At 42.9% G+C, this 26871-nt stretch overlaps 4 protein-coding genes across 5 annotated transcripts in view; 3 read left to right on the forward strand and 1 right to left on the reverse strand.

Moving 5' to 3' along the window:
- Positions 1–8131, forward strand: part of LOC120413399 (uncharacterized) — a 24975-nt gene extending 16844 nt beyond the window's left edge. Inside the window, exons 4-7 of one of the 2 annotated variants that reach the window (XM_039574199.2) lie at positions 5116–5518; positions 5595–5750; positions 7353–7600; positions 7675–8131. In XM_039574199.2, coding sequence (XP_039430133.1) covers positions 5116–5518; positions 5595–5750; positions 7353–7600; positions 7675–7773 — 906 coding nt within the window. In that variant the 3' untranslated portion in view covers positions 7774–8131. Of the gene's footprint in view, positions 1–5115; positions 5519–5594; positions 5751–7352; positions 7601–7665 lie in introns of both variants that reach the window. The other variant, XM_039574198.2, reaches the window with a different exon arrangement.
- On the reverse strand, positions 7997–13520 carry LOC120413398 (phenoloxidase 8-like). The gene is made up of 10 exons (XM_039574197.2): positions 12978–13520; positions 11831–12914; positions 11526–11772; positions 11276–11465; positions 9937–10476; positions 9528–9881; positions 9370–9471; positions 8683–9310; positions 8379–8622; positions 7997–8319 (listed from the first exon to the last, which is right to left on the reverse strand). The coding sequence occupies exons 1-10, from the start codon at positions 13503–13505 to the stop codon at positions 8118–8120; spliced, it is 4119 nt and encodes a 1372-aa protein (XP_039430131.2). The 5' UTR covers positions 13506–13520; the 3' UTR covers positions 7997–8117.
- Positions 13521–14138: 618 nt separating this feature from the next.
- Positions 14139–16721, forward strand: LOC120413408 (phenoloxidase 8-like). Its single transcript, XM_039574213.2, has 5 exons — positions 14139–15270; positions 15325–15426; positions 15478–16105; positions 16170–16413; positions 16476–16721. The coding sequence occupies exons 1-5, from the start codon at positions 14389–14391 to the stop codon at positions 16672–16674; spliced, it is 2055 nt and encodes a 684-aa protein (XP_039430147.1). The 5' UTR covers positions 14139–14388; the 3' UTR covers positions 16675–16721.
- Positions 16722–22862: 6141 nt separating this feature from the next.
- On the forward strand, positions 22863–25269 carry LOC120413423 (phenoloxidase 8-like). The gene is made up of 4 exons (XM_039574235.2): positions 22863–23461; positions 23526–23981; positions 24037–24664; positions 24723–25269. The coding sequence occupies exons 1-4, from the start codon at positions 22931–22933 to the stop codon at positions 25166–25168; spliced, it is 2061 nt and encodes a 686-aa protein (XP_039430169.1). The 5' UTR covers positions 22863–22930; the 3' UTR covers positions 25169–25269.
- Positions 25270–26871: the final 1602 nt, after the last annotated feature.

Consider the following 26871-nt stretch of genomic DNA (forward strand, 5'->3'; position numbering starts at 1 on the left):
CAGAAAAAAAGTTGAATTTGGAATGATGAAAATTTGGTAGGTTGAATATTACCTTTTTTTAGTAATATTACATAAGAAATTTGTAAAAATGTGAACCTGATGAGTATTCATCAAAAACTGATGAAAATTCATCATTTTCTAGGTTAAAATTAATCATTTTTTGACACAAAATCTGTCACCATTTCCTGATGAATATTACAATCATTTTTTTTCTGTGTATATGTGAGCTTAACATTTTGGTCAAGTAGGTTTCCCATACTGATGAGCTACATATGTCAGGGTGTAATATCACACAGAATTTCATAAAATAATGCAATATTGCTTTTACACCCCAGTTTTTTTCACGCACACAGAAAAAAAAGTTGAATTTTGGAATGTTGAAAATTTGGTAGGTTGAATATTACCTCTTTATTTGTGTAATATTACATTAAAAATGTGTAAAAATGTGAACCTGATGAATATTCATCAAAAACTGATGAAAATTCATCATTTTTTGGGGTAAAATTTATCATTTATTTTGCCACAAAATCTGTCACCATTTCCTGATGAATATTACCATCATTTTTTTTTTCTGTGCAGCTGGTTTACTAATTTATTTGCTGTGTTGCCATGCGCAAAGTGAAACGTCTAATTTTCTAAGCGTTTTTCACGAAACATCGAGTTAATTTACGGGTACTACGATATTTCGAGATTTGCTTTTTCGTGAAAATTGTGAAAACCACTAATCGTTGACAGAATTATTTCTTTTGAAGAAAATTGGACTGCGATTGAATCGATTGACGGAGTCCACTTTCAAATTTAAAATTGTTTTCAGTGTATGTTGCACACATGAAAACTTGTTATTTAATTTTTACTTAGTGCGCCTAATTAAAAATCAGTTTTGACCTCACCGTTGTGTAATTTCGTGTTTATTTTCATTTATTTTGTGTCGTTGTTCGTGTGCAAGTGGTGAGTAATTGTTTTAATTGAGAGTTGATACTTCTGGTCGTAGTAGGCGCCGGTATTGATCAGTATGATAGGGGCCTTTGAGAAGTTACGAAGCGAGGAAAGATAGCACCCAATCGTGGATGTAACTTCTGGAGGTCCTGGTCAACATCGGAGTAGCAATTGTGGTTTTGCACTTAGGCTTCCCGAGCAGACGGGAATAGCTTGGGAATAACATTTTTTGTTATTTGAAAATACTAGGCCAATAACATTTTATGTTATTTATAAGAAGATTTTTTATTCGTTGTTATGATTTTTTTTGTTGTTAGTGGATTGTTATTGTAATAACAGTCTTATAATTTTTGACATAGGACTATGTCTCTACTTACTATATTGGGGGGCCAGTTCAGAAATTCGATCCAAAGCGTCACTTTTAAGCGTTAAAAAAGGGGACATTTTGAACGCTTATATCTTTTTTCCCTGTGAATCAATCCAGATGGTTGGACCACCAATCGAAAGAGGAAAACTTCAGCTATTGTTTAACTACATAGATAGTCTGACTAAACATAGTTAAAGCACTTAAAACATGCAATCAAAATGAGTAATTTTTCAGTACAAATCGGACAGATGACCAATCAGAGCGAGCGTATGCATTCGAGACCGCGCCCCTTTTGTGCCGTTCTCCGGCTGTGCCGCTAACGTCATGATTCGAATTCCCGGACGCTTCGAAACCCGGACACTTCAACTTGCTTTATCAATTATTTGGATATAAGTGCGCATTATGAATGTCAAAACTGTGTTATTTGATGAATTCTAACATCAACTTTCATTTAAAGATTGTTTGAACGCTGTAGTTAATGCCGAAACAATTAAATAAAATAAAATTATAAGTTTACCAAAAATGCGAAACATTTCAACGGAAATATTTCATAGGCGTCCGAAGCACCGGGAAGGCAAAGCAGAAATTAGTGGTTTTGATTTCCTTAAATTCTAGCCATTTTTATATAAACTATCAATTTTTTTGATGTTAACAGCTTATTTGAGACCTAAAGAATGCAATTCACTAACATTTCAGTCCAAATTTGTGCTATTCATAAGTAAAATCGAGTGTCCGGAATTCGAAGCAAAAGTGTCCGGATTTCGAATCAGCTCTTATCAGTGTCCGGGATTCGAAGCACAACAAGTCATTTTAATTTTCAAATTCTGATGAAAAATTGTTAGAAAAGACATATTTTGCATGCATTCCCTTAAAACTGACTATTTATACTATATCCTGATGATATTTCTACATTTCCAACTTATTACATGATTTTTTGCCAGCTATAACAAAAATAATATGGTACTAAGTGTCCGGATTTCGAATCATGACGTTATATAAGCAGAAAATTTCGCAAAAGCAAGTCACTTTGGAACGAGCACTCGAACTGTGCACGTCGGGCCGGCGCGGAGCAGCAGCAGCAGCGGCCAATAGAAGAAGAGGACCAGCAACCAGAAGGAAGAACACCGGCAGCAGAAGGAGGAAATTCGAGCGAATCGGACGGCGTGGAAGTCGCTATGATGCGGCGGTTCTCATGAAAAATGGCCAATTCGACAGTGGTGAAAAAAAAGCTGGAGTGGCCGGTGCCCACGAAGAAGGTTCCCCCGGGGCCTGGGGGGACATTTACAGAAATATACGAGTTGTGGCAATATGGGTATCAAAATTCATGGTTTTTTATACTGAACATAATAATGGCCATTTCGACAGTAGGGGCCACAACCTGGAGTGGCCGGTGCCCTCAAAGAAGGTTCCCTCGGGGCGTGGGTGGACATTTACAGAAACATACGAGTTGTGGCAATATGGGTATCAAAATTCATGGTTTTTTATACTGAACATAATAATGGCCATTTCGACAGTAGGGGCCACAACCTGGAGTGGCCGGTGCCCTCAAAGAAGGTTCCCTCGGGGCGTGGGGGGACATTTACAGAACCATACTAGTTGTGGCAATATGGGTATCAAAATTCATGGTTTTTTATACTGAACATAATAATGGCCATTTCGACAGTAGGGGCCACAACCTGGAGTGGCCGGTGCCCTCAAAGAAGGTTCCCTCGGGGCGTGGGGGGACATTTACAGAACCATACTAGTTGTGGCAATATGGGTATCAAAATTCATGGTTTTTGATACTGTACATGAAAATTGACATTCCGACAGTAGTGGCCACAACTTTGAGTGACCGGTGATCTTAAAGCAGGTTTCCCCGGGGCCCGGAGGGTCTTTAACAGAACCATACGAGTTGTGGCAATATGGATATCAAAATTCATGGTTTTTGATACTGAACATGAAAATTGACATTTCGACCTTAGTGGCCACAACCTGGAGTTGCCGGTGCCCTCATGGAAGGTTCACCTTAGGAGAACATTTATGACAATTTTGCCGACAAATCTATGAAACAAAATAAAATAATCTTATTTCAGATTTCACTAGCAATCCAAAAACACATTCAAATTGTTTGGTCCTATGCCTTTCGGTTATGTCTCTGACATACCATCTTGAACTTTTTTTTTGTTATTCTTCGAACAAATTTTTGTTATTATATTTTGTTATTTTAACAACTAATCCTATCATCCCAATAACAGTTGGTATTAATGTTAATTTAATCTTATCGGTCTTTATCGGTGAAATCTGACGCAAATTTTAGAAGAAAGATAATGAAATTTTAGGTGGATAGGTCGACTAAGAGTCATAGAAGAAGATATAAAGGACGGAAAACTAAGTCAGCGAAGGGCCATTTGAGGAAGTATGTGTGTGTGATCAAGTCTTTTAGCCTTCTAATTTGGCTCTGTACAAGTACTGAGCGAAACACACAGTAAATGTACAGAGACAACTTATTCCTGCAGCGTCATCCATATGACTCCCGGACGGCCCGATAAAGACCGATAAGATTAAATTAACATCAGTTCTCGGTGACCAAAACAATATGGGAATAACAGTTGGAGGTATTCTTCCATAACAAAAAATGTTATTCCAAAGTTGTTTTGGCTTTCAACCAATACCAGACCAATAACAAATTTTGTTATGACAACATAAACTGTTATTCAACTCTTATGCTAAAATTGATTTTTCAAGGAGAATCCATAACACTTTCTGTTATTATAACAGTATTTGTTATTGAAATAACATGAATTTAGTTATTACAGTCTGTTCGGGATATGCTAAATTTATGACCGAGGTTTAACGTGAAGACTTCCATCATTGTCATGATTTTTCGTTCAAAAATATAAATTTTGCGTCGCTTTCAATATTTTGACAAAATTCCTTCAACAAGTTGTTTAGAATAGTGCCCTACACATGCTGATTCTTTTTGGTAACGATTATCCCATTCCTTGTGAAGTTATGGAAATCGTCATTAATCAATGATTGTACCACAAAATAATATAAATTTTTAAACGCATTTGATTTAGATCAAAAATTCTTTCAGTGGCTTGAAGAACTCAACACCCAGCACATGCTGATTCCTTTTGGTGCTGAAATTCGTTATTTTGAATTTAATACAGAATATTTAATACTGATGATCAATTTTCTTCGAAAATGATCGACGGCTACACCTTAATGTTGTAGATGATGGCATTCGCTCTTGGCGCAATAACTGTCAATGACAGTTCTGAATACGATCCTAAAACGGACTGCAGGACAATTTTCTATTAAAAGAAGTTGAAATAAATGAAAATGAATTCCATTTCCAGTTTACAGTTACGTATAACCAAATCACCAAGACAACAAAACTCGACAATTTCGAAATTGATGTCAGTAAACGCTTCAGTTTCCTCAAGGTATGATATATTTGGGCTCCCTAAACACGTTCTAATCGACATTTGAGTTTTAGTGTATTTCCTGTCAATAAATAAAATTGTACATTTCGGGTATAAATGCTATGGAATCATCGTACGCAACCATGCGCACCCACGTTTATCTGAGGAAGAAGCAAAAATAAGGGGGTGCGCATGGTTGCCCTAAGATGTACAATTTTATTCATTGACAAGGAAACCAATAAAATTCAATTCTGTCGATTGGAGTGCGTTCAGAGAGCCGAAATCTACATGCCTTGCTGGAGTCATCTTTTTCAAAAATGTTGAATAGTATAATTAAAAAAAAAACTCGTATCACCCTAACACCGCACATGTCCCCGTTTGGTTTGACCTTTGCCCCGTCAGATGCAACCGGAAGAAATCGATCCGGTGACCCTGTTCATCGGCAACCTGCCCAACGCGGTCACCGTGTTTACCGTGAAGCAGATGTTCCCGACGGCCAAGCGCATCGACATTGGCCACGCCCAGCGCATGAAGCACACCCGCTATGCGTTCATCCGGTTCCACTGCGTGACGGACGCGATCGGCGCGTTCCGGGCCAACTTCAACAAGGTCATCGACGGGAAGAACATCATTCTGCGCTTCCGGCGGTTCAACGCGCCCATCGCTCTGCCCGAGGACACGGCCACGCCCAAGACGCCGAAGCGACGCCACGGGCAGCTGTTTGTGTCGGTGGAGCAGAAGCCGAACCGGGCCGCCATCGTGGGTGGATGCATTCAGGTGCCGAAGCACGACATTCATCATTCAGGTGAGGATGGGTGGTTGCACCACAAGTCAGTCGTAAATCAAACAGACTAATCCCAGCTGGTTTAACATCGTTTTAGATACGCTCAACACAATTAAAACGGAAATTTTAGACGAAGATACGGTGAGGCCTGCGGGCATTGGAGTGAGGCCAAAGGTGAAAGCGGAACCACCGGAAATTCCTAGCGTTGGACCGGAGGATGAGCTGGAGGAGTCGGACGACGACATTGAGGACTGTGAGTATTGAAAGACCTAAACAACAGTTAGTTTCACCTTTAAACAAAAAAAACACCATGCGTCTCCACTACAAGTGCTTTCAGAACAGGGCAAGCAAAACTTTAATCGTTTAGATACAAACAAAGGCCTAACTTTTATAACTTTGGTAATTTGGAAGAGGCGTGGAAACTGAAACTTTCAAGTGTAGTGAAAACACAAAACAAAGTTAAGGAGTCTGCAATGAGTTTGTTGCAGAAAAAGAGATTGAGAAATTATTTATTATTATGCAAATTGTTGCCACTATCCATGGAAACAAAATCTCAGTTCTCAGTGTATTCAGAACAGAAAATGTTCAGATTGTGCGCTAGAAGAAACAACGCAAATCAAGAAGAAGACAACAAGTGGTTGGCTCGTGTCACGTCAATTCGTCAGTGGAGATGGAGACCACAAAAGACGGGGGGTCGTTAATGTGGATGGATGTTGGATTTTTGTTAATAATTAGCTGTTTTTCGAACTTTTTTTGTCTCCATGGCTGCCCAAAGATTAGAATCTAAGAAACATTTTGAAGCTATTGAATTGTTTGAAGTTTCGATAAGTAGTTCCGAATGTTTTGTATAAAAATGTGTTTTCGCATATTTTCGGAAGTTGAATAAATGGCAGTAAACTGAGCCAAACATCGTTAGTTAAGTAATTGAAAGACTTTTCCAACGAGTCTAAAACATTGATAATCTGGCAATCCTGTCTCGAGTTATAACCACTTAAGTGATATTTATGTACTTTTTTGTAGCCGGATCTCACTTAAATGTATGTAAACAATGTCCGGATCCATCATCCGACGGAAAAGAGTGAGGAAGGCGTGGTTGGTGGTAGGTGGATTAAGTTAGTTTTTATGCAAGACAGTGGAATAGGGCTCAAAGTGAAATATCATGTCTGCCGTCATTACACACAAGAGGTCATCGGATTTTGACGCTGGGTCATATGCACGGACATTCCCGGCGTAAACACTTTAGTTGTAACTCCAAGGAGTCTTTGGATATTCATGACAATCTTTCTGTTTGTGCAGAATTCTCAAAAATAACATTACAAAATTTAAATTAAATGAACAAACAGAGTAATTAGTCTTAGCTTTTGTGTATGTGTTGGTAGCATAAATCTGGAGCAACATTTGAAAGGGGCGGTACGACATCGTACTTAAGGCCATTCACCTCACTTAAACCCGTGTAAGTGCAATGTCGTACCACCCTTATCAAATGTTGCTCCAGAATTTAAATGTATATTAGCCAGGCGCCTCCATATTTTCGATATCGGCTAATATGTTGTGAAGGAGATGCATGGCTTTTTTGGAATCAGCGATCATTTAGAAAAAAAAAACTTGATCAATATTTGCAATGTTCAGTACGACAAAAGAGCAGGTCGAGCAGCGCAGCTCCTTTCAATTGTTGGTCCAAAAATGAATTCCTAAGCCAGGAACGCAATAAAATTTAATTCTTTCGATTACAATAGTTTCGGGAATGCCTTTTTTTCTTCATAAGAACAGGTCATTCTCTTAATCCATGTTTCAATTCGTATGGTGGTGATTGCGTGATCGCGTAGGTATAACAAACTTATTTCGCATATTTCAGTTCTCGAGGACGACGCGGGCGGCAACGTCAACCTGGACGAGATTAACACGGATGCCGCGTACTGCGAGGACGACGACACCGATATTGCTGCGTTCGACAAGAACTACTGGACGCTGGAGCAGCTGCGCTGCAAGGTCAACAACAACGACGCGGACGACGCTTCGTCGTCGATTTCCGAACCGAAAGAGTGCGACGTTTTTATGGAGCTCGAAACGGGCACCAAGACCAGCTCGACCACGTACACTACGGTGAGGGTTATTTTCTTTTAGAGATTACGCTAAAACTGAGATTTTGTTTTTCTTTTTCTTTTGAGGATACGAAGGATCACAAACCGGCAGCGTTCATCATGAGCAAGAGGCGTGACGATCAGATGCAGGACTTGTTCAGCAATCTGGAACCGGACGACGATTTGTCGCTGTAAACGCGACGTTTCGCTTGTTTGAATATTGGATAATCTCAAGTTTGCCATTTCGGAACATCGTTACTTAGCGGGTAGGAAAAAAACAAACACACTTTTGCAATTTGCACTTCCATTACTCAACAATACAGAGCAAAACATTTTGTGATGTTTAGAAAGACTGCTTCCGTTGATGCCGCTTCGTGTAGGGTTAGAAGAAGAAATCAAAGTGACTATCTAATATATATATATTTGTCGCAGCGACTAGTTCAGCGAAAGGTAAGCGCGTTTTATTGTCAATCATTAGTTAACTGTGTGTGCATTCCGTTAGTGATCGTAGTGCGATAGAGCGAAGCAATAAAAGAACTTTAAACCCTTGAAATCACCGTGTTTGTGAACCGTATTTCGACCGAAGTTGTGGCCATGTTTTTGTAAGGTTTCGCAAAGTCCTTCAGACTGTTGACCGAGGATGCCGTGGCCCGGTCGAACGGGAAGCCCATGTTCCTGGCGTCCGGGTAGAGACGATCGCGCAGTCCACAGAACGAATGGGCATCGTTGCAGTTGACGTTTCTTGAGGAGGAGGTAGGTTGATTGAATTTAGGTCAAATATAATCTTGATTCAAACTTACTCGTCAAATTCCTGGTTCACCGTATCATCGGCAAAGTTGGAGATCATCACAAACATGTCGTAACTGGTGCCCTGGGTTGTGCCCTTCGGGATGAGCATGTGCGCGGGCCAGCCACAGTTGCAGAACCGGAACTGGTCGTTGTTTGGCTGGCTAGAGGCAAGCACATTGCGGAAGGTCCGCTCGTACGGGATGGTCACGCTGGACTGTTCCGACCGGCGAACGATGTTGTTATCTCCTGGATTTACTAAACAATAAAAAATATCTTTACTTCTGCTTCCAACTAAATTCTCCAAGTCAAACCTACAATTCACAGTGAACTTGTCCAACTCGATCATCCAGCGGCGCTGGTCCCGGAACGCAATCGTCCGACCCGTCTCATCCACCTTGGGACCGATGAAGATTCGAACGGTGCCCCGCTTGGCACCACTCGCCTCGTTCTTGACCTTAATCCGGTAGCTAAAGGGGGCGTGCTGAATGTGAGTGAACGTCACAAACACGTTTCCCTCGGGGCCAAAGTCCAGCCCGGTGCCCAGGTCGATCTGGGACCGCTGCCAGAACGTCAGCAGAATGTTGTTCTTGGTGCCGGCGCGGTTCAGCTGAACGGCAAACTCGTCGATCTCGACGTCCGGGTGGGCGAGCTCCGCCTTCGTGTACGGCTTGAACCGCCGCTTGTGCCGCTCGAAGATGTCGTCCACGTGCTGGTGCCACCGGTAAAACACCGGATCCCGCATGGCCGTCGTGTTGTCTCCGACCACGCCGAACCCCTCCAGGAACGAGTTGTCCGGATCGTGGATGTACGCCAGCATGTTGTGGCCCTCGTTGTGCAGCCGGCCGTAGTAGTTGACGTCCGGGGAGAGGGCTGAGTTTTCAACCATGTTTCCAAGGACGTCGATGCCGTTTTTGTTGTCCAGCTGGATTTGCTGGCCATTGGTCTGGAATTATTGAGCGTTAGAATTTTTGGGTGATTATGATCTATTGTTTTTTTCCAAACCGATCTAGCAACTCCACTATCGATGGCTTCGAAGATTCTGGTGGTCCACATCTCCATGTCTACGATCGTTACGATGACCTGATCTTCAACGCGGTTCAAATCCTTTAAAAAAAGTCAGGTTTATTATAAAATCTATTTCCAAACTAAGCAGCACTCACCGTCAGATACTGGTTCTTTCCTCGAGCAGGATACGATCGATTATTTGAACTGCGGGTAATCTTCGGATGGTACGCTTCCGGGATGGGTTCTCTCAGATTAGCTAGTGCCGCCACCCGAGGTAGCCCGTTGGAGAATCGTTCCACGTTGTACCGAGCCATCGTTTGCTGGTGCATGTAGTAAAAAAGTTCACCGCGACGATCTTTGCGCACAACGGTATCGGGACCCTCAGCCGGGTACACCAGGTGCCAGTGCCAGTGGTGCAGGTTTACTCCGATGTCCTCGCGCCAGTAGGCCATCCTCTGCTCCCGCTCCCGTTCCGAAGCCGTGTAGTTCATTGGGATGTCGATGGCCATCTGGGTATGAAGAGTTAGAACACCGATCTTGAACTACTCAAATGTCTACACTTACGCGATCGCCCTGGTTGATGATTCGACCTTCTTCCTGCATCTGCGGTATCACCGTAGGATCGATAAACCGATCAGGGAATAGCTCCAAAAAGCTCGGAATCGGCACATCCGTCGTATCTGGCCGGTGTTGTAACGCCACCGACAAAGCATACTGAAACAGTGGTCCGTTGAGGCGATCCCGGCAAAAGGCGGCTACCGCGCACAGCTGGTCCGGATTGCTCTGGCTCAAAAACAGCTCGATCAACCGACCTGCCGCTTGTCGATGGGCCGTATTAAACACGGAAAATCCACCCCGACGATCAACGGCCGACTGAGCAAAGCCGATATCGGGTGTGGAAATGTTCTGCACGGGAATTCGCGTCTGCACGTTGGATCCGAACCGGTTCTGCAGCGATTGACCCAGCGGGCGGTACCGATCGGTCAGATACGAATCGGGCACGTCGAAGTAAACCTGACCGCCCGACTTGGGCAAGAACACGGGCTCGTACGGGCGCTGCAGCAGCCCGTGGAACTTGGTGCTGTTGGATACCATCGTCACAGTTCAACTAAACTGTGGCGCACGATCGTGAATGTATTTATGCTGTGATAAAGGCGATGAAGGAGTCAACGGGGTAGACGCTTTAAACCGCAAGTAGACGCTGATAAAGGGAATTTGTTGTTTTGTGTGGTTTTTGCAATTTTTCGATTTGCGAAAAGTTCAACTACCCAATGCTGTTTGTGCAGAAACGTCGATTCTGAAACTCTCTCTCTCTCTCTCTCTCTCTCTCTCTCTCTCTCTCTCTCTCTCTCTCTCTCTCTCTCTCTCTCTCTCTCTCTCTCTCTCTCTCTCTCTCTCTCTCTCTCTCTCTCTCTCTCTCTCTCTCTCTCTCTCTCTCTCTCTCTCTCTATCTCTCTCTCTCTCTCTCTCTCTCCCCCGTTTATTTGACAACAATTGGTGTCAATCCATCGAGGTTTTAGTGTAATTCAAAATACAAAATAAGATTTTTCAAAAAATACTATACAGAACGGATTCACTAATTCGAATGGAGCTGACAGCTGTCAAAAGCTTGAAACCACGTGTTCGGAAATTGTCGAACAATTGTGTTGAAACGTCAACATCTGCGGACATTCGAAGTAGCGAAATTCGAAATAACGAATCCGCTCTGTGAAGAGGTTTCGGATGAACCAATTAAAATTTAAAACTTCCTGATGCTTTATTTGATTTAAATTTTGAATTGTTTACCAAATTTTTTGAAAATAGACGAATATTTTTTACTCAAATCACAACAAATCTTCATCAGATGGAGAATATGCATTTATCATACAACATTTATTAGCACTCCTCACCGCTATGTTCTAGCAATGACGGTGTTGGTGAATCGAATCGTCACGGTCGAGACGCTCATGTTCGGGAACGGAGCAACAAAGTCGATGAAACTCTTCACATCCGACGAAACTTTCCTATCGAAGGGATACCCCATGTTGCGAGCATCCGGGAAAAGCCGATCCCGAATGCCACAAAATGAATGCGCATCGTCACAGTCGCGAGATCTGTAATTTTAAGACAAAGTTAGAAGTTATGTTCAATTCTATTAAATTTACACCTCTTACTCGTCAAAATCGACATCCACCACGTCCCCGGTAAAGTCCGAAACCATTGCGAACAGATCGTAGGTGGTCCCGTTGGTCGTGCCCTTGGGGATGAGCATATGCGAGGGCCAACCACAGTTGCAGAACCGGAACTGGTCACTGCCCGTCGGCTCGTTGGACATCGCCACGTTGCGGAAGGTCCGCTCGTACGGGATCGTCACGCTGGACTGATCCGATCGCCGGACGATGTTGTTCACACCCGGGTTCACTGCAATCTCAACACATAATAGATGTATGGTTCAAAGAAAATTTAAATGACATCTTACATCTGACTCTAAACGTGTCCAGTTCCACGATGTAGCGTCGTTGATCTTCAAACGACAACGGAACGCCTCTTTCGTCGAACTTTGGCGCGAGGTAAATTCGAGCGGTTCCACGACGTGGTCTGTTATCGGCGTTGATAATCTGCAGTTGAAACACAAATGGAGCATGCTGAAGATGAGTAAATGTAGCGAAGACGTTCCCCTGGGGGCCAAAATCAAGTCCTGCGCCGAGGTCGACCTGCGATCGTTGCCAGAATGTAAGCCACAGATTGTTGGGAGCACCTCGTTTTTCCAGCCTGGTTTCTAACTTCAACATTGTAATTCCATGATAGGACAGATCTTGGTAGACGTATGGTGAGAAATGATTCTTGTGTCGTCGGAAGATTTCGTCGACGTATTCATGCCAGCGGTAGAAGATTGGGTCGCGCATGGCCGTAGTGACGTCTCCCATGACTCCGTAGCTCTCCAGGTAGGTCCCGTCCGGATCGTGGATGTACGACAGCACGATATGACCACTGTTGTGCACGTCACCGTAGTAGGTCTCATTTGGAGTCAGTAAACAGCTTTCCACGATGTTTCCAAGAACGTCGATACCTTTTGGGTTGTCCAGCGGAATCCGGTCTCCGTTTGCGCTAAGAGCGAATCCCGTATCAATCGCTTCCACGATTCTCCGCAATTGCAGTTCCATGTCCGCGAGGGTAATGTTGACATCGTCATCCGGTCGAACCACGTCACTCAGAACCATGTTCCGGTACCGTGCCGGATGGGTACGATTATTCGCACTTCGCAGTATTTTGGGATAGTATGGTTCCCGAATAGGTTGACGTAAATTGTTCAAAGGAGCTACTCTGCCCAGTCCATTGCAGAACCGCTCCAAGTGATATCGTGCCACGAGTTGACCATGCATGTAATAAAACAACTCACCCCGGCGATCCTTGTCAACCACCTCACGAGGACCCATTCCCGGGTATACCAGATGCCAATGCCAGTGGTGCAGATTCACGCCAATGTCCTCGCGGAAGTACGCAAGACGCTGTTCCGGCTCACGATCCAACGCGGTGAAGTTCATCGGAATATCGATAGCCATCTGCAAGATTAAGCTCGATCAGTCTCCCTCAAACCTCACTCTCAAAAACCACCTCAAATTTACCCGATTTCCCTGCTCGACGACCATGCCTTCCTCGCGTAGACGCGGAAAAACCGCCGGATCCACGAACCTATCCGGAAACAGTTGCAAAAACGACGGCACCGCCACATCCCTGGTGTCCCTCCTGTGAAGCAGTGCCACTCCCAGCGCGTACTGGAACAGCGGAGCATTGAGTCGATCCCGTGAAAACGCAGCAAACGAAGCCAACGTGTCCACGTCCGGTTGGCTCATGAACCGTTCGATCAACTGGCCAGCAATCGCACGATGGGTCCGGTTGAACAACGAGAATCCCTCGCGTCTCCGAACCGCCATCGCGAAACTTATGTCCGGCGTGCCAATGTCCATGATCGGAATCCGTGTGCCGGCATTCTCCCCGAATCGGTTGGCCAAGTTCGGTCCGATGCCACGGTAGCGGTCGGTGTAATAACTGTCCGGAACATCGTAGAACAAGGCGCCGTTGTTTTTCGGCAGAAAGAGCGGCTCGTGCGGATGTTGGAAAAATCCGGAAAAACGCGTCTGATTGGACACCATCTCTGCACAGATCTAAACTAGCGGAATTCACTAAGAAAACTGTTGTCTACTTGGCGGAGACCCTTTCTTTTTATAATTATGACTTCATCAAACCACATTTTCTAGTGATCTAATTTTCTAAGCATTGGCGAATGAGGCAATAAAACATTGGAAAGTAGGTCACGTGATTAGAAAACCTCAAAAATTGTGGTCGCAAATTTTGCAAAGCAGTTCATTGACCGATGATGCAACAGAGCTATTTTTGCATTTTTATAATTTGTTTGCGTGTTTGAAATTGAAGACGTTTCCAGGAACGTATATTTTATAATATTTTGTTCGCATTCGAATTTTATTTTAGAATGACCTTAGCGGGACATCTCGTATCAAAAATCCACGAAATTTCTAAGTAGTGGGAGGAAAATTTTCTTATTAATCTCAGTTTTTTAAGTCTTAAAGCTGAATTTTAGAAAATAAATTGAAATGTTTTTGCAGAAAAGTAATAATGAGCAATCCTATGAGAAATGAGCCTTTTTCAAATAATAATTATTGTATTTTTAATGTGGCTGAAACTTTTGAGGTACCTATTAGAACAAATAATAACTACACAAGATACACATGATTTTCTTTTATTTTATTTGCTTCTTAGTAACAACGACCATGACTAATCCTAGTTCATTTATAGCGATAGGAATTTGCTATATACACTAGAACAAAATTGCGGTTTTTCTATCGCATGCTCTAATATGGTTTCATGACCGATTGAAGATCAATGACACTTCTAAGCCCTGTCAACATTATAATATAAAAGTGCAGCATAACTTCGATTGAATGCAGTTTTGCAGCAGATCTTCCAATAGTGAAGTTTATTTTTCCCGCTCAAAATACACCAACCTTGCTCAGCAAGATGTCTGACTGGAAGACGGGTTTTCTGTGTCTTATGACACGCCCTTGGGAACCGCTGTTCTACCCCAGGTACGGTGGCAAAACGTACATGTCGCTGCCGGAGAGCTACTTCAGCGACCGTTACCGTCCCATTGCCGGCTCGATTGCTGATCGTTTTGGAAGTACGACTCCGTACCACGTGAACGTCAAACAAACGGAACTTCCCGATTTGAGCTACGCGGAGGCCGTTCCGAGGCATGCGTTCTACAATTTGTTCAGCACTGCCCAGCGACGGATCGCTGGTAAGCTGGTGGAGGACTTTATGAAGCAGCCCGACCCGGAAACGTTGCTATCGGTGGCCTCGTACGCCAGAGATCGACTGAATCCAACGTTGTTTCAGTACGCGCTCTCGGTTACGCTGCTGCACCGGAAGGACACCGGGCAGGTTTCGATGCCATCGCTGCTGGAACTGTTCCCTCAGCGATTCATTGATCCACTGGCACTTCCTAAGCTGCGCGAGGAAGGTTTCATTGTTGATCTGCCCCAACGGATGGCCATTGAGATACCGATGAACTTTACGGCGTCGGAGGCCGAGCTCGAGCAACGGGTTGCGTACTTCCGGGAGGATATCGGCGTGAATCTGCACCACTGGCATTGGCATCTGGTGTACCCCATGGATGGTCCGCTTGAGGTGGTTCGGAAAGATCGTCGTGGGGAGTTGTTCTATTACATGCATCGTCAGATGGTTGCCCGTTACAGCGCTGAACGTTACTGTAACTTTTTGCCCCCGATTCAACCGTTGAACAACTTTAGAATGCCGATTGGCGAAGCTTACTTTCCGAAGATTTTGAACTCTGCTTTGAACCGGACGTTTTCATCAAGACCGAAAGATTTTGTTCCAAGTGTAAGTGCAGTTATTCTATCCTTTTGAGTCGGTTTAATTATTTCGTCTTTACAGCACGTAAATCGACCGGCAGATGACGCGGTCGGAACTATTTTGGAAGTTGAAACGTGGCTTCGTCGTTACTTCGAAGCTGTTGATTCCGGTGCAGTACTATTGGTAAGCCTGATACACGTGTTCCTAGCATGTATCTGATTAATTTCATTTCAGCCAAATGGTGAGCGGCTCACGTTGGACGAAACAACTGGCATTGATATTATTGGGAATCTGCTGGAGAACACCATCCTCTCGGTTAACATTCCGCATTACGGTAACATCCACTCGCTGCTGCACGTAATCATAGCGTACATCCACGATCCGGACAACGTGTACCTGGAAGGGCCTGCTCCAATGGGCGACACAGCTACGGCAATGCGTGATCCCGTGTTCTACCGCTTGCATCTGTTTGTAGATGATCTGCTTGAACACTACAAACGAAAGTTGATCCCGTACAGCATGCAAGAGTTGGGATTCCCTGGCATCACCATTCGAGATGTTTCCGTTCAAATCAGTACAGGGAAAGCTGCGGTTAATCGTTTGCTAACCTACTGGCAACGATCCCAGGTTGATCTGGGTGTTGGACTCGACTTTGGTCCCCAAGGAAGCGTCCTGGCAACGTTCACTCATCTTCAGCATGCCCCGTTCGTCTATCGGATCAACGTGGTTAACGATATGCAGAAAAACAGACGTGGCACTATTCGAATCTTCCTCGCACCCATTTACCAAGGATTTGGTGAACCACTTACGTTCGACAAGCAGCGTCGCTCTGTCATCGAGTTGGATAAGTTTACGGTCAATCGTAAGTGTTAACGTTGCTTTTAAACTTCTGCTTCCATCCTAATTGCTACAATCTACTCAAACAGTGATCCCCGGGATGAACAACATCACGCGACGTTCGGACGAGTCGAGCGTGACGATTCCCTTCGAGAGGAGCTTCCAACGCAAGGACGTGGCGTTCTTCCCTGGGACCGAACGTCAGCAGTTTTGTAACTGTGGCTGGCCGGATCATATGCTGCTGCCGAAGGGAAACGCCGAAGGAGTGCCCTATGATTTGTTTGTCATGGTTTCGGACTACAAAAATGATACCGTCAATCAAAAGTTTGATGAGTGAGTGAACCTTGTAAATGGTTTTTCAACATCATTAGAAATTGATTAATTAAACTTTGCAGGACGGACTGCAATGATTCTCACTCGTATTGCGGATTACGAGATCGACTTTATCCGGATCGTCGAGCCATGGGATTTCCATTCGATAGGACTGTGCCGAAGGACGTGCTTCATATGGAGGACTTTACGAAGCAGTTTTCCAACATGAAACGAACGGTTGTGGAAGTTCGCTTCACTAACACGGTTATCTCGAAAACGTAATCACTGGACTAGCACATGACATGTTTGCTTTGAGACACAATAAATATAATGGATTGCAAATAATTTGTCCTGATCACACATTTATTTGGATGACCAAAGAATGATCCTTTTAAACCCAGCAAGGGGTTTCCAGCATCAAGGATTACACAGAAAAAAAATCATGGTAATATTACATCTGGAAAGGGGTACATCTTTGGTGTCAGAAAAAATGTGTAATTTTACCTCTCAAAATGAGTAATTTTACCTCTTTTCTGGTGTAATGTCCTTTTTTCAGTCTAAAATGATGTAAAATTACATCATAAAAGAGGTAATATTCAACCCTTCAAAATTACACCTTCCAAATTTACATTATTTTTTACTGTGTACTGACCAGTTTGAATGGAATTACCAGGATTACTGGCAATATGTTACGGATTACTTTTGCTTTCCCAGAATTACTTGGGATTACCAGCAGCTACACGAAATTGCTCAAAATTATTAAGAATGACTTAGAATTACTGCCTAGCTTAAAGCATATTTTTAAAGAAGTTTTTAAGAGTGTTGATTGATAATTTCTGAATCGATATTGCATTTTATTTTGGTAATCTGTTCAGATTACCGATCGATCAGTTAATTTTAATCAAAGATGAAAGGGCAAAACTACTGAACTGTCCGGAAAAGTTTTGTATAATGATCGGTAAATTATAACTGATTTTGGTAAAATAAGACAGTTTTTTAATTAGTTTACTGAATTTCGGTTTTTTTGTGAAGGTAGGATTTGAGGTTATGAAATACCAGTTTTATTGAATTATAATGTTTAGTTTAGAAAAAAATCATAAAATGATCAAATGAGGACAAAGGACAATGAATGTTAAATGGAGCCACCAAGCGTGCCCCAAAAACTGAAATAATAAAAAAAAAAAACACTCAAACATTAGTCACTACAATAATTCCTCAAGGGATTCGTTTTCTTGAAGTCAGCATCCTGCTTGCTTCATTTTGGCTCCTCTGCTAGGTTTCGGTTTCGGATATCGCATTAGTGAGCATGAAACTTAAAACACGCGACATCCGTAAGGGTAATGAATTACCAGTTGCTAAATAATGGGAAATACGTCACTCTAGGAAAATGCGCGAATTACTGAGTAACTATGGAATTACAAGAATTACTACGGAATTAATAGGTAATTCCGGAATTACAAGAATAACTGTTGAATTTCCAAGTAATTCTGGAATTACTGAATTCAGCCACCACTTTGATGCGGTGTGAAGTAAATTTTAATTATCTGTAAATAAGCCTTATTCTAAGTAGTGTCTCAAAATATTTGGCATTTTTTTACCTTTAGTATGAAATTAAAAAAAAGTATTTTTAGTCCATTTTATTTTATCTTTATTTAGTACCAGGCGTCCTCATTAAGTGTGAAATCATTTTTTGTCCTGAAAAATGCGATATTCTTCAGGAAGGTGAAACATAACTTGAAACGTATAAATCTCCCATGGGTCATCTCGATTTATAATATTTTGCTTCCGTCATACCGTGCGCCATTGGTCTTAAATTAGGATTTTACAGCAGCAACAAGGAGGTTCGATTTCTCGGATATTGAATAACATTTTTATCTGCTGCAATTTTGACTTCTTGATTAAATATTTAGGCATAATCGTTTGTAACATTAAGGTATTATTTTGAAAAGAGTTTTTTTTTAAAGAATCGAGTTTATTGCATAAAGAACACATGTATTCCAGAAATTTGTTGTCGTAAAGATGCCCCAAAAAGTTGAAGGGACTTTTTATCTTCAAAAAATCTTTCAATATACCGTAAACCGGGGTGACTTTGATAGGATTTCAATTTATTTTTAGAATATTTTCCAACAGGTAAGGTTTTTCTTAAGATTATTATTTTTAAAACATGTACTGGGGTAGGCCACACAAAGTCCATGCACTATTTCGGAAAAAAGTTTTTTCAATAATGTTTAGAAAAATAGTTACGTTAAAAATTTTTAGTTTGAATTCCGGGGTGACTTTGATAGTCATAGTTTTTCTTGTTAAAATCATATTTAAGATGTACAAACTTCATTTGTACGTTGAATGTACCATCACTAAAGTATCTGATATAGCATTTAAGAAAAAAATCAATTTTTATATTTAGTTAACTAAGTGTATAAGCTTTTAAGCAAAATACATATAAATTTTAGGTAAAATTGTTAAAAAGTCGGAATTTTGCCTGAAATTTGTTAAAACTAGTTTTGTTTATAAAATTATCGATTTATATTGCATTTTATATTGAATTCGAAGCACGAATCACAAGTTTTCACATTTTACATGAAATTTGTTCAACTGAAATTGCCTATAAACTTAGAAAGTTTTTATAATTGTGTTTCAAAAACACGTATTATTGAGCATGAGCATGAGCATGAGCATGAGAGACCACCCATGGTTGTCCTTCTCCGTTGCTGAACAGGACCGTAATATTCTATTAGCACTACCGAACATACGCTTCAAGGATCAAGTGATGTTTCCCTTATCAACAGCATGTATGAATGCGCTGAAAAGATAAAACATCAAGGTCGCCAAAACTTGAACATGAGTGCAAATAGGTAACAGTCATTGGCCACCAACGGCGCCCGCCATATCAGTTTGTAGATCTCGGAGGGATTGGGACGGGAATGTTAGTTAACACAGGTTGCTACCAAGGGTGGGTTCTATACGATATCCACACCCCCACGTGTGCCGGAAAACTACTCTACTTAGGATTTTGTTAGTAGGGAAGGTTAATGGTCAGGATTCATCATAGAAGATGATGATGTGACCCAAATAAGCAATAAATTTGGTTTATAAGGGTAACATTTTATTCTCAAGGCAAACAATCGGATGCTGCTGTTGAGACAATTCCCGTTTATTAGATATAGAGTTAAGCATCAATGATTACAATCTTAGACAGCCGGCTGTGGAAAGATAGAACCAAAACTGTATGTAATTAATGGTTAATGCATTAAACTTTTTAACGCTGATATCAAGAGTTGTATTTGAGCGATTTATAGTTTTTTAGCTTTATCCATGGGAATGGGCTGTGCGGTCGCATACACTACCTTTTATTGCGCGCTTTTGCAAACGAGCCTTCCGAGCTGCAATGCTATGGGTAGGTCTTGTAAAAAACAAACGATTTTTGAATCAAATGCATACACGACGGTTGGATAAACAGAGACGACGACAATGACAATGAAGATTTACCGCGACAAAATGTGTTGTATCTACGTAGGCTATTTAACCGATGATTCCTTTTCTTACAAGATATATACTACTATTTACCGACCGATATTGCATAATCACGCGGCGATTGCAAACAATAAGCCTGAAATTAAAAATATTATTTTGCTGTAAATATAAATCCATTGCATTTAAGAATCGCTCACTCAATCATACCTATTTGTGCATTACTTTAAACTTGATTTCTACCATAGTTCACAAATTGATCGCGAGCATAGGGACCATCCATTAACCACGTGGACACTTTTTTGGACATCTCGAACCCCCTCCGCCCTCGTGGAAAATTGTGCATACAAAAAAATCTTTTTTTTGTACGGAGCGTGGACAATCGCCATACCCCCCCCCCCCTCCCTCCCACCAGGTGTCCACTTGGTTTATGGATAGTCCCATAATTCAAACATACATTAGGAATGTTCAAAACAACCCTGAGAGACTTATCAGTTAACGTTAAAAATAATGTTAAAAGCTTGTGTTTTTTACTCACGAGAAATTTACCGTTCAGCATAAATTCAAGCTCGGCCAATTTATGCACGTTAGAGGGTTAAGTTTGTATCGAGACATTAAACGTGGGAGTATGTGCGTGCAACATGGAGTAAAACTTCTCAAAGTGCCATGGTAATTTTCACAGCAACTTCACAGAAGTGTTGCACACACTCTCGCTTTTAATCTCTCGATACAAGTAAGCCTACCTAGAATCAGTAGACCTACCCTGATCCAAACTGTCATACTTCGAAAATCGCACACACCCACCAGATTCATTCTCTGCGCACATACTAAAATATCAAATCGAAACGAGCTCACCAAAGAAGTCTGCTCTGCACGCCCCGACGTCGCCAATCCCTGCTCAGCTGGACAAAATAACGAAAAAGCAGCGGACCAGCATAGGCGCAAACCGCTGCTTTGCGGTTTGTGTCGCAAATCTCCAGGAGCAAGCCAAGAAGGGAAGGGGTGTGCGAGTGGAGCATCTTCTCCCTCTTCCACTCACGCACATACACAATCTTTCCACAGCTCGCTGCAGAGTCCACTTCGACTCTTCCACCTTTTTCAAATCCATCCAGCACTCCGAGACGTGTCATCGGCAAACCAAAAACACCCCACACACACCACACTATCTCTCCTGCCGCTGAGACAACAGCAACTCTGCACCAACACCACGTCAAGAACCGCCTCACAAAATCGATGCTCTCGCGACAGACCCGGCCATGCTGATTCCTCTCCTCTCCTCACATCAAAGCCACTTCCTGTGCCACTTCTACACACATGCAGGCCAGATAACACTCACACGAATAAGCACATAAGCATCGTTGGATAACACTAATACTATCGCACTGCTTTGCGAAAAGCACAGCACTCAAAGTGAAGCCCAAATGGCTCAAATGATAGCAAAATTGTGATTGCGATTATGTCACTTTAATAACAAATTTTCACAAAAACTCCATCTTTCCCGGATAGACGAGCAACTAGCGCGCCGAATGAAACACTTCACGACTTTAAATTAGGCTTTTTAACCATCAAAATATCAAAACAAAACTTGCACGATTTCCAACTCGACCGCGTCCAGCCAGTGATGCCAGGCCTCCTCTGTTTCAAAAACACGTATTATTTATTATTTACAAATTTATTTAACCTTCTCCTAGTGGAAAATTGTCCAAAGAATCCGAAAATTCAATCCGTTTTCCGATTAAAAATCATGTTCATTGAGAAAATCATGACACTTTGAGAAGTTTAAAATAATGACTTTCATTAACATTTTCTTAACTATAGTTAACTAACTTTTTAAACTTGTCAAAATTTTATGAAAAGTTCTTCTTGAGGTACTTTGAACACTTCTCTACCACGGTCAGTATGTTTCTAAACCATTCCTTACGTATTTTAAATCTACTCTTCATTTTGCGGAAAAATCGCAAACCTATCAAAGTCACCCCGGCTATCAAAGTCACCCCGTTTTACGGTAATTTAATTTAAAGTTTGAAGTTGGAATCCGAAGGCGAAGGATTATCCGAAGGCCTTCAAAGAACTATTTTGCACCATCAATTTCATGCCGGATAATCGAATCACGAAAAAAAATCGCGGTCTTGCTTTTTATTGTCGAGCTTTTATGACCCATTAAAACTACTCTAAATTGATTTAGAATTTTTGAAACCAAGGTGGCGGCCAAAATGGCGGTGATAAAATATAGAAAAAATGCATTTTTCGATTTATTAGGCAATCAACCATTAAATTTGATAAATGGGGTCGCAGAACTCGAATTTTATGTTAAAAATAAGAAAATAAAAAAAAATAAAAAAATAAAACATTTTTTTGTTCATAATTCGATTATCCGATTATTTCATACAAACCTTTGGATGATTGAACTTCGGATAGTCAAACTTCGGATAATCGAGGCTTCGGATAATCGAGTCTGGACTGTATTTCAAAGTAATAAATAGCTCATATAAAATTGAGCAAGCCACTCTCTACTGATGATGTACATATTAACAAATATTGTTTAAATAGCGGAAAACTGCAAAAGTTATGAGAATATGTCGAGAAGGTGATGAGATGGATATGTTTTTCCTATTGTGTATGTTGAATATGTCTCTATTGTTTATTGACTACAATTAATTACACATTGTTTACAAAGTAAAACCTTTAAATCTGAAACATGAATGTTTACCATTTTAAGCTTGAGTAAAATGTAAAGTTTTTGTTTGTAAAAACTTGAAATTTTAAACAAAAAATATCGTTATTATCTTTGCAATCTTCTCGATTAAACCAGTCACAAAATTGCAGTCAAATTTGCACTTTGAACTAATCTTATCAGAGTCGTGTTGTCACAAATATGCTACAAATTTAGACGATGCGCGAGACGATGCTAAACCGCAAACCGCATAAACAACGAAATTTTTCGTTCTAGCTTAAATTTGCGGTCAAACTGCTCAGTTCAGTCCCGCTATAAAAGCATCACTCGCGATCATTTCTAATCATACCGAATCGAGTGCTTCTCCAAGATACACAACCAACCAGTGTTCGCGCAATGGCCACCTCCGGAAACCGTAAACTGCTCGCGCTGCTGCAGCGCCCTCTGGAACCGACCTTCTACCCGAAGGACGATGGAAAGACCGTGATCGATCTGCCGGAGAACTACCTCACCGAGCGGTACCGTCCAATTGGTGAGGCGCTGCAGAACCGTTTCGGCAACGATGCGGACAACCGCATTCCTGTTCGCAACGTCGGAACACCGAACATTGCCTTCGCGGAGGTCATCGATCGTCGTGGGGGATTCTCGCTGTTCAACGCTAAGCACCGCAAGATCGCCGGAGACTTGATCGCGCTGTTCTTGAACCAGCCCGATGTGGAGTCGCTGATGAGTGTTGCGTCGTACTCTCGCGACCGGTTGAACCCGGTGCTGTTCCAGTACGCCCTGGCGGTCGCCATCCAGCATCGGCCGGACACCAAGGATTTGAACATCCCGTCGTTCTTGGAGCTGTTCCCGGACTCGTTTGTGGATCCGTCTGTCTTTCCGAAGCTTCGTGAGGAAGGTGCCGTCGTTCAGCAGGAGAATCGGGTGAGTGGTTTGATGGTGACTTTTTGCGGGGTTTAATATTAACTTAAATTTGATTGGGGGGTAGATGACGATCGACATTCCGTCGAACTTCACCGCTTCGGATCGCGAAGACGAGCAGCGGTTGGCGTTCTTCCGTGAGGATATCGGTGTGAATCTGCACCACTGGCACTGGCATTTGGTGTACCCGGGTGATGGTCCGGACGCGGTTGTGCGCAAGGATCGTCGTGGTGAGCTGTTCTATTACATGCATCAGCAGTTGATCGCCCGTTACAACGTTGAACGGTTCTGTGCCAAGCTGAGCCGCGTGCAGCCGTTGAACAACCTGCGACAGCCACTCCCCGAGGGTTACTTCCCGAAGATTATCCGAAGCTCGAACAGCCGTGCGTTCCCACCGCGTCCACAGAACCAGGTGTTGAGGGACATCAACCGCGTGGATGACGATGTTATCTTCAGCATCAGCGATCTGGAGCGCTGGGGAAGCCGAATTGCGGAGAGCATCGATTCTGGTTTCGTTCTTGGGGTAAGAATACTTGAATTATGGGTTTTACGATTGGTTACGACTTTAAATGTTTCAGCAAAACGGCCAACGAATTCAATTGACCGAAGCCAACGGCACTGACATACTTGGTAACATTATGGAACCTTCGAGTCTGTCCGTCAACAGACAGTACTATGGAAGTTACCACGGCGATCTTCACAACGTGGTTGCCTACAGCCACGATCCGGACAACCGTTTCCTGGAAGGATATGGCGTGGTGGGAGAGTTCCAGACGGCTATGCGTGATCCTTCGTTCTACCGTCTGCACTGTGAAGTGGACAACATGTTCCACCGTCACAAGGCTACCCTCCCGGCTTATCCAGCCAACCAGCTCAACTACAACGGAATCCAGATCCAATCCCTTGCCGTTCAGCTGAATCGTCCGAATGCGCCGCAAAACGTTCTGCTCACCTACTGGCAACGCACCCAAGTTGATCTGGCCACCGGACTGGACTTTGGCCCGCAAGGAAACGTGTTCGCTTCGTTCACCCATCTTCAGCATGCTCCGTTTACTTTCCGTCTGTCCGTGAACAACACCAGTGGAGCTGCTCGCCGCGGTACCTGCCGTATCTTCATCGGTCCTAAGGCCGACGAACGTAACACGCCTCTGACCTACAAGGAGCAACGTATCCTGATGGTGGAACTTGACAAATTCACCGTGACTCGTAAGTTGATGTCAGGTTTGTTGAGGATCATAACTAAACGCCCCTTTTCTAATTACAGTCAACCCCGGAACCAACAACATCGTTCGCCGCTCGGAGCAATCCAGCGTGACCATCCCGTACGAGAGGACGTTCCGTTCGGCTGCCGTTTCGAGCCAACCAGGTACGGAGGTTTACCGGTTCTGCAACTGCGGATGGCCCCACCATCTGCTGATCCCGAAGGGTACTCCCGAGGGACTCCGGTTTGACCTGTTTGCGATGATTTCGGACTACAGTGGTGACACCGTTAACCAGGAGTTTGACGAGAATGTCAACTGCAACGACTCGCACTCGTTCTGTGGACTGCGCGATCAGCTGTACCCGGATCGTCGTCCCATGGGCTATCCGTTCGATCGTAACGCTGCCACCAGCATTCGTACGCTGCAGGACTTTACGCGCCCGAACAGCAACATGGCGCTCACCGATGTGCAGGTTAAGTTCACCAACACCGTCATTGCCAGAACTTAGATCATTACTCAAATCAAACCCGAGAACTTTTATTGGCCACAGCATTTTCTTACTTGTCTTTTCTCTTAGAAATAAATAATTCAATTTTATGCTCAAAACTATCACCATTTTAAAATTAGTCAGTGAATATCACCCTTCTACCGATAACATCTCACGTGTCACGCGTTCTCACTCTCACTCTCTTTCTTGTGGTCTCGTGCTCTCGCAGCATCTCGTGGACCAACTTTCTCTCTGTTGTTATCATTACCAGCACAATGTGATAACAATGCGACATAGTCTCTCTGTGGGGTCCACATGGCACAGTGCGATAAGAGAGAGCAAGTATAACCTCTCATCTGTGGGGGGACTTTCTCTCACGGCAAACGGCTAATGAATGAGGTTCACGATTAACGTGTTGGAAAAGTGTGCGGTTTTTTGAGATGATTTGCGATGTATTTATTTGTCCGGCATCAGAAATTCGGGAGAACGTTGCGTTAAAAAGTTGGATCGCCAGAAAAAAAAAGATTTAATTTACAGATTATAATTACATTTTTTATAAATCAACAAAAATCCAATTATTCCCTCTACAGCATTGCCTTGGCGTTCTCGAGATTCCTACTCGAAACTAGGTGTCCGAAGGCTTGGGTGTTGAGGCAATTGTAAACCACTTTTTACACCTTAGCTTCCATCCACCCCGGGATTCGAACTGACGACCTTTGGATTGTTAGTCCAACTGCCTACCAGCGACTCCACCGAGACAGAACCCAGGGAGACGACTCCTACACCTGGACTGAGCTGACGACCTAACCTCTAGGTTAGATCGGGGCCAACATTTACTTCCCCGTCCGACGGAAGGCGAGATCAGACAAATCTCGTCCCGGAAAATGCCACCGGGACTTTCTGGGATCGAACCCAGGCCGACTGTGTTAGATGCAACCACGCTTCCCCTACACCGCGGGTCCCGGTTCATTAGTTTTCAAAGCGGAATAAAAAAATGTAAAGAAATTATTGCTCCGGACTCCGGACGAATACACCCAAAACTGGGCAGCGCTAGTCTGAGAGAATAATGGCATCAAGCCGAGAGAATAGTGGTACTATTCACGGACACAGAGAACACAGCTCGAGATGTGTGAGGGAATTATTCCCTCGTAGTTCATAATTCCATAATTCCGAGTCAAGAGAATCGTTCCCTCGAAATTTATTGAAGGCTCAGTGCCAAAAACGAGAGATTAATGCTACCAACTCACACCACCATAACAAATTAGTTTATTCGCTAATTGAAACAATAAATTTCCAACAAGTGTCATACATTGACATATAATCAATCCAAGTTCACCAAGCTGTGGTGGCCGAGTCAGTTACGTCATTGGAATGCCAAAGGTCTATTGTTGGATTCCCATAGTTGATACTTTTGGTTTTATGTTTTGACGGATGAACTTTTTTTTTGCAAATAAACTAGAGAGAATAATTCTCTCGCACATCTCGAGCTGTGTTCTCTGTGTCCGTAAATGGTACCCGTATTCTCTCGTCTCGAGGCCATTATTCTCTCGGACTACCGCTGCCCTGTTTTGGGTGTACACACACACAGTTAAATACCGAGTGAATATTCTTTCCGAATTGAAACGAGCGGAAAGTAGTTACTATTTGCAAGAGTGTAATCTCTCAAAGCACGTCAATTCAGTCAATTCAGGAAAGTAGTTATTATATTCGCGCTTACAACAACA

Source organism: Culex pipiens, chromosome 3 (assembly GCF_016801865.2).
Source record: "Culex pipiens pallens isolate TS chromosome 3, TS_CPP_V2, whole genome shotgun sequence".
NCBI classification, from domain to species: Eukaryota; Metazoa; Arthropoda; class Insecta; order Diptera; family Culicidae; genus Culex; species Culex pipiens.

What these genes read in the sequence shown, in the direction of transcription:
- LOC120413408 (XM_039574213.2), top strand. Translation starts at nt 14,389, where the DNA reads ATGTCTGACTGGAAGACGGGTTTTCTGTGTCTTATGACACGCCCTTGG. An exon ending in CGAAAGATTTTGTTCCAAGT is followed by an intron (nt 15,271 to 15,324) that starts GTAAGTGCAGTT and finishes TCGTCTTTACAG; the next exon opens with CACGTAAATCGACCGGCAGA. An exon ending in GGATAAGTTTACGGTCAATC is followed by an intron (nt 16,106 to 16,169) that starts GTAAGTGTTAAC and finishes CTACTCAAACAG; the next exon opens with TGATCCCCGGGATGAACAAC.
- LOC120413398 (XM_039574197.2), bottom strand. Translation starts at nt 13,505, where the DNA reads ATGGTGTCCAATCAGACGCGTTTTTCCGGATTTTTCCAACATCCGCAC. An exon ending in TCATCAACCAGGGCGATCGC is followed by an intron (nt 9,882 to 9,936) that starts GTAAGTGTAGAC and finishes CTTCATACCCAG; the next exon opens with ATGGCCATCGACATCCCAAT. An exon ending in GTGAACCAGGAATTTGACGA is followed by an intron (nt 8,320 to 8,378) that starts GTAAGTTTGAAT and finishes CTCCTCCTCAAG; the next exon opens with AAACGTCAACTGCAACGATG.
- LOC120413423 (XM_039574235.2), top strand. Translation starts at nt 22,931, where the DNA reads ATGGCCACCTCCGGAAACCGTAAACTGCTCGCGCTGCTGCAGCGCCCT. An exon ending in ATTCTGGTTTCGTTCTTGGG is followed by an intron (nt 23,982 to 24,036) that starts GTAAGAATACTT and finishes TAAATGTTTCAG; the next exon opens with CAAAACGGCCAACGAATTCA. An exon ending in TGACAAATTCACCGTGACTC is followed by an intron (nt 24,665 to 24,722) that starts GTAAGTTGATGT and finishes TTCTAATTACAG; the next exon opens with TCAACCCCGGAACCAACAAC.